Source organism: Otolemur garnettii, unplaced genomic scaffold (assembly GCF_000181295.1).
Source record: "Otolemur garnettii isolate 467f Iridium unplaced genomic scaffold, OtoGar3 scaffold00047, whole genome shotgun sequence".
NCBI classification, from domain to species: Eukaryota; Metazoa; Chordata; class Mammalia; order Primates; family Galagidae; genus Otolemur; species Otolemur garnettii.
Window position 1 is genome coordinate 13,745,062 of NW_003852442.1, and position 7,555 is coordinate 13,752,616.

Here is a 7,555-nt window from a genome sequence, read left to right on the forward strand (position 1 = left end):
GGGCCCGGGCTGGATTTGAACCGGCCACCTTAGGTGTATGTGGCTGGCGCCTTAGCCACCTGAGCCACAGGCGCCGAGCCAACACTGTAATTTCTAATGCTAGTTTCAAAAGGTCTTAGTATGTCTATACTTATTAAAAAAATAATCCTTATATCCTCAAAACTACTTTCATTTTAATGCTGGCTTTCATTTTTGTAACGTAAACTCTACTGCCGAGGCGTCCTGATAGCTCACAGCAACCTCAAATTCCGGAGCTCAAGTTGATTTTCTTGCCTCAGCCTCCCAAGGAGCTGAGACTACAGGGGTACACCACCAACCCCAGCTAATTTTTCTATTTTTAGTAGAGATGGGGTCTGACTCTTTCTCATGCTGGTCTTAAAACTCCTGAGCTCAAGCAATCCATTTACCTCAGCCTCCCAGAGTGCTAGTATTATAGGTGCGAGCTGTAATGCCTAGCCTAACTCTAATTTTTATACATAAACGCTAACTTCGGGCAAGAAAAAAAAATTAGGCCAAGTGTAATGACACACGCTTGTAATCCAGCACTTTGGGAGGCCAATGCTGAAGGATCACTTGAAGGCAGGAGTTTGAGACCAGCCCGAGCAAGAACAAGACCCTGTTGCTACTAAAAATAGAAAAAACTACCTGGGCACAGTGGAGCATGCTTATAGTCCCAGCTACTAGCGAGGTTGAGGCAACAGGATTGCTCAAACCCAAGAGTTTGAGGTTGCTATGAGCTATGATATGACAGCACTCTATCCAGGGTGACAGAGACTGTCTCAAAAAAAAGAAAGGCCAGGAGGAGTGGCTCATGCCTGTAATCCCAGCACTTGGGAGGTGGAGGAAAGTGGATTACCTGAGCTCATAGGTTCTAGACCAGCCTGAGCCAGAGCAAGACCTCATCTCTAAAAATAGTCGGGCATTGTGGCAGGAGCCTGTGGCAAGAAAATCACTTAAGCCCAAGAGTTAGCGGGTGCGGTGAGCTATGACGCCATGGCACTCTACTGAGGGCTACAAACTGAAACTCCATCTAAAAGAAAAAACAGACGAATTTTGCCTGGTAGAAAGCAACTGATTATTATCCTATGGACACAGTTTTCCACCTGTTTGTAAACTCATTTTAGCATTTCTACTGGCCTCATATAAGAATGTTCTTTTTTTTTTTTTTTTTGAGACAGAGTCTCAAGCTGGTGCCCTGGGTAGACTGCTGTGGCCTCACAGCTCACAGCAACCTCAAACTCTTAGGCTTAAGCAATTCTCTTGCCTCAGCCTCCCAAGTAGCTGGGACTACAAGTACCCACCACAATGCCTGGCTATTTTTTGTTGCAGTTGTCACTGTCGTTCTTTTAGCTGGCCTGGGTCAAGTTTGAACCCACCAGTCACGTGGCCAGCGCCCTACCCACTGAGCTAAGGGCACTGCCTAAGAATGTTCTTTTGAACTGCTTAAAATATCCTACTGGTTCCCTCATTAACATATTACAGACAATGTGTGAGTCATGATTTTAACTTTCTTTCTCTTGATCATCATTTAATAACCCTTTTCACAGATGAAGGAAACCGGAGCTCCATAGGTTTAGAAACTTGACAAAGAATTGAAGCCATCTGTTTCCATACCCCGGGGTCTCGGTAGACCATACTAAATTAATCTTGTGCCAGCTCTCTTGAAGTCACTTGCAGGCACATGATGGTAGAGAAAAAAAAAATGGATATCTGAAGGACAGCACATAATGTGGCCCTAACCAGCTTCTCCCTTACCTTTAAAGATACACCACCAAGCCCATTTGCAAACCATTAGCCCAATACAAAAATAGAGATAGAAAGCAGCTTAAGAAGGCTTCTCTACCTCCAACTGTTTGTTCATTTAACTTACCAAAAAAAAAAAAAAAAAAGAGAGAGAGAGACAGTTTGCTTAAAGTCCCACCGTTAGAACGAGATTTCTTAAAAAATGGTTGTTGTCTTAGGATGTAGCAGGAAGGAAGCAAAGAAAAAAAAAATCAAACCTGGAAGTAGGGTGAGGAGTTTCCTACATTAATCAAAGAGTGACTATTTCACACACAAAAAAAACTGTCTCAGGACTGACCTCTAAATGAAAGGAAAGATTCCCTACAACTCCCTGCAGGAATCAGTACTCACCTCCCAGATGAAGGTGAAAGACATCTAAGAAGATCAAAGGACTGGATATTTGCCACAATTCACTCTTTAGCCAACGAAAATCCATTAAAAATAAATCTAAAAAATAAGCAGCTGTTCTGGCAAGAGAGTATAATGGAGAAAAGCCTTGAAATTAGAATCAGTTTCAAAAAGATTTGAAAATGATAATGACAATACCACACTCACTCTGTGCCAGACACTGTACTTAGCACACTTACATGCACTATCCAGTTAATCCTGCCCCAAACTCTATAAGGTATGCATTACTGGCATCCATGGGGGATATTTTTGTTTATTTTTCAAAGGGGAAGGAAACTGAGACTTAGAAATAAGTAACTTTAGCAAGGAGACATGTAAGTAGGTGGTACCACTGGGACTCAGGTCTATGTGTGCGTGACTCCAGAGTCTGTGATAATCACTTATGACAGTTGGTATTTGTACAATTGTATTTTTCAATTAAAAAAAAAAAAAGTACCATAAATCACTGATTCTGAGGCAAACATTTTCCCATGTTTTAACATCTCTAAAATCAGGATAACTTAAAATGTCTGTTTGCAGAATGTGTGACATCTGCAGATAAACAGCCAAAACTTGGAGAATTATGGCTCAAACCAATAATCCTAAATCCTAGTGCTCTGAGAAGTCAAGGTGGAAGGATCACTTGAGGTCAAGGAGTTTGGGATCAGTCTGAACAAAGTAAGACCCTGTCTCTACTAAAAATAAAAAAATTGGCTAGGTGTCTATGGCTCAAGCAGCTAAGGCGCCAGCTACATACACCTGAGCTGGCGGGTTCGAAACCAACCTGGGCCTGCCAAACAGTGATGACAGCTGCAACCAAAAAATAGCCGGGCATTATGGTGGGCGCCTGTAGTCCCAAATACTTGGGAGGCTGAGGCAGGAGAATCCCTTGAGCCCAGGAGTTGGAGGTTGCTGTGAGCTGTGATGCCACGGCAGGGCACACTACCCAGGGTGATAGCTTGAGGCTCTGTCTCAAAAAAAACCCAAAAATCAAAACCAAAAACAAATAAAAAATAAATAAATAAATAAGAATAAAAATTAAAAAATTAGCTGGGTGTTGTGGCTGGCACCCACAGTCCCAGCTACTTAGAAGGCTGAGACAGGAGGATCATTTGAGCCAGGGAGTGAGCCTGCAGTGAGCTATGATGAGGCCACTGGCACTCAGCCTGGGTGACAGAATAAATCTGTCTCAAAAAAAAGAATAAAATTTGCAGAATGGTTGTCAAAAGCCCAAAGAGAATATAAGAGAGTACAGTGTAGCTTTATCATCAAGACTACTGATAGCAGAGGCAATGTATGGGAAAACAAGGACCTTGAGGACTCAACTTGAGGACTAAGTTGACAAGTGAGTCAGTCTAGCTATGAATGTAGTTCTAGGAATATCTTTTTTTTTTTTTATTTGCAGTTTTTGGCTGGGGCTGGGTTTGAACCCGCCACCTCTGGCATATGGGGCAGGGTGCCCTACTCCTTTGAGCCGCAGGCGCCACCAGTTCTAGGAATATCTTAATCAGTTTATTTTGCTTATATTTTCCTTTTCATATATGCCTAAGAGTGACACGACAAAATTTAGGTCTCATGGTACTCTTTCAATAAGTAAAATACAAATTCTATGTTTAAAAAAATAGTGTCAGTCCAGGAGCAGTGGCTCAACACCCGTAATCCTAGTGCTCTAGGAGGCTGAGGTAGGAGAACTGCTTGAGGCCAGGAGTTCAAGACCAGCCTGCAAAAGGAAGCAAAAGCAAGACCCTCTCTCTATTAAAAATAAAAGAAAGAGAGAAAGAAAAATTAGAGACCCTTTCTCTCTACCAAAAAAAAAAAAAAAAGAAAGAAAGAAAAGAAAAGAAAATTTAGAGACCCTGTCTCTACAAAAAAAAAAAAGAAAAAAAAAAAGAAAAGAAAAATTAGCTGGATATGGTGGTATACTTAGTAGGCTGACATAGAAAAGCCCACTTGAGCCTGAGTTTGAGGTTGTAGTGAGTTATGATCATACCACTACACTCCAGCCTGGGTGACAGAACAAGACTCAGTCTCAAAAACCAGTTTAAATGTTTACAAAATATAAATTTTACACTTAAAAAAGCATTATAGGCCAGGTGAGGTGGCTCATGCCTGTAATACTAGCACTCTGGGAGACTGAGGTGGGTGGGCTGCCTCAGCTCACGAGTTTAAGATCAGCCTGAGCAAAAGCAAGACCCTGTCTCTAAAAATAGCCAGGCACTGTGGCAGGCACCTATAGTCCCTGCTACTCGGGAGGGTTAGGCAGAAGGATTGTTTGAGCCTAAGACTTTGAGGTTGCTGTGAGCTATGATGCCAAGGCACTCGACTTAGGGCAAAACAGTGAGACTATCTAAAAAAAAAAAAAATTAGGGTGGTGCCTGTGGTTCAAAAGGGTAGGGTACCAGCTCCATATGCTGGAGGTGGCAGGTTCAAACCCAGCTCTGGTCCAAAAAAAATAAAAAATAAAAAAAAATAAAAAAAAAAATAAGGCTCCGTGCCTATAGATCAAGCAGCTAAGGTGCCAGCCACATACACCAGAGCTGGCAGGTTCAAATCCAACCCTGGCCTGCCAAAACAACAATGACAACCGCAACTAAAAAATACCCAGGTGTTGTGGTGGGCGCCTGTAGTCCCAGCTACTTGGGAGGCTGAGGCAACAGAATTGCTTAAGCCCAGGAGTTGGAGGTTGCTGTGAGCTGTGATGCCACAGCACTTTACCCAGGACAAGAGACTCTGTCTCAAAAAAAATAAAAAATAAAATAAATAAATAAATAAAAAGAAAGAAAAGAGAACATGTTAATGTGATAGAAACATTTATAGGCAAAAAAAGTGGGCATGAATAAACTCAACACTAGAACATGAATGCCCACTTAGGATAGCCTGATTCTCAAACTAAGCAGCAATAGAAAAAGGATCCAGTTAACAAATCTCACTGTCACTTTCCATGCTTCACTGTTAAAATACTCAAAGATTTCTGAATTAGAATTCATATACCAAAAGGAAGGAGGAAAACAATACTTGTTCAACACAAAGTTACCTAAGGCATTTTGCAAAAGGAGGAAACGAACATTTTTAAAATCACTATAAAGTTATCTTGTAACATCCGAACATAGACAATGATACAGAGAGAGGAAAGAGGGCTTTTCAAGATCTTTCTTGTGTCTATGTACAATCAGACTGAATGAACTCTGGGTGAGAAGTGTCAGAAGAAAATCTCTCTGCTAACAGTATTCTCTAATCAATTCTTAGATACCATGGAAATGATGTGTCAAATGCATTTTCCTAAACTCATCTTCCTCCAATACATCGGGATCAGGATGTGACATCTAGATATTTTTACAGGGCATGTCACTAACCCTGCTTTCTCTTACTAGCTACCCAGGATGCACGTCAATCACTCAAAATGGGGACTGTACTCACATCGGCTACGGCAATGGACAGCACATCAGCGTTTGAGATGAGATGGTTCTTCACAAGCGTCCCAGTAGCTGAGTCCCAGAACTGTACTTTCCCAGCAGAGTCCACACTTATGACAGTGCCATCCGACAAGAAGACAACACCCCACACAATGCATTTCCGCTTAGACGCACCCATATACTGTCTATCCACAGTCATCTTATGAATAGTGCTCCCTGAAAAATAAGAAAAGAAAACATTTGGCTGGTACCCATTTTTCTTTCAGTTATTTATTTAATTAATTTATTTTTTTGAGACTGAGTCTCATTGTGTCTCCCTTGGTAGAGTGCTGTGGTGCCACAGCTCACAGCAACCTCAAACTCTTGGGCTCAAGCGATTCTCCTGCTTCAGCCTCCCAAGTAGCTGGGACTACAGACGCCCTCCAATACACCCAGCTATTTTTTTGTTGTAGTTGTCATTGTTGTTTGGCAGGCCAGGGCTGAGTGCAAACCCACCAGCCCTGGTGTACGGGGCCAGTGTCCTGGCCACTGAACTACAGGCGCTGAGCCTCTTTTAGTCTTTTAAAGACTGCCTGTTGTGGGCATGATAAGGTATGTTAGCTGACTGAACATAGCCTGCCAGTAAAAGGGTAGTTCTATTGAACCCAGTTTCAGAACTCCAGAATGTTTACCTGAGTAAAAGTGGAGGTGGAGAGACATGCACGGGGAGGGGAGTAGGTAGAGAGAGAAGAAAAGGAGGACAGCTGCTGTAGCTCAGCAGCTAGGGTGCCAGCCACATACATCAGCGGTGGCCTGTTTGAATCCAGCCCAGGCCTGTCAAACAACAACTAAAACCAAAAAGTAGCTTGGCATTGTGGTGTGTATCTGTAGTCCCAGCTACTTGGGAGGCTGAGGCAAGAGAATCACTTATACCCAAGAATTTGAGTTTGCTGTTAGGTATGAAGCCATGGCACTCTACTGAGGGCAACAGAGAGAGAGACTCTGTCTCAAAAAAATAAAAAAGAAAAGAAAAGGTGGACAGGTACACTTTTGGGGGATGTGAAATGGAAAGAGACACTTGGGACATGCACTTAAAGCTGGCCAACTACACATACACATTACACTCTGCTCTTTCCCAAAACCCCACAGGAAAGGGAGAAAAGGCAAGAGACGAAATTCTAGAACTGGAGAGCAGACATGAGGTGTTAACTGACTCAGTAGCGCCCTGAAACTGAGTCCTAAGTTGGCAGTGAAGAAAGCCAAGAAGCCATCTGATTTATACTCCAGTGACTCAGGAATTGGGGAGCCCAGATAGTATAGAAAGGAAGGGAAAAGTGAGGCTTCAAAGGAGGGATCAGTTGAAACTACGTTTAAGAAACTGTCAGACCCTTCACATAACCCACACCCTACGAAACTGAGCACCTCCCAAAATCCACCTTGACAGAAGGTTCAGGATTTACTCTCTGAGGCCTACCAGGCACAACTGAGAGTAGGAGTATGATATAAATAAAAGAATTAAATGCGATCTTTTTTTTTTTTAAGAGACAAAGTCTCATTTTGTTACCCTCAGTAGAGTGCCATTGCATCATAGCTCACAGCAACCTCCAGCTCTTCTTGGGCTTAGGTGATTCTCTTGCCTCAGCCTCCAAGTAGCTGGGACTACAGGTCTGGCTAATTTTTTGTTGCAGTTTGGCTGGGGCTGGGTTCGAACCTGTCACCCTCAGTACATGGGGACAGCCTGCACCCTACTCACTGAGCCACAGGCGCTGCCCTAAATGCAACTTTCTAATAAAATATTAAGAAAACCAGTTTTCTTTTCCTCAGCATGCTGCTAGCCAGGCCTATATTCACCAGGCAGAGGACTGAAAAAACTTTTCAGGGGTATATAATTGGCAAAGAGAAAAAACTTAAAGATCTTGGCTTCAGGCTCGGCGCCTGTAGCTCAACCGGCTAGGGTGCCAGCCACGTACACCTAAGGTGGCGGGTTCGAATCC

The 7,555-nt window shown here is 42.8% G+C and overlaps 1 protein-coding gene across 1 annotated transcript in view; it reads right to left on the minus strand.

Moving 5' to 3' along the window:
- Window positions 1-7,555, minus strand: part of UTP4 (UTP4, small subunit processome component) — a 47,769-nt gene that overhangs the window by 26,599 nt on the left and 13,615 nt on the right. Inside the window, exon 5 of the mRNA XM_012806142.1 lies at window positions 5,587-5,798. Coding sequence (XP_012661596.1) covers window positions 5,587-5,798 — 212 coding nt within the window. The remainder of the gene's footprint in view (window positions 1-5,586; window positions 5,799-7,555) is intronic.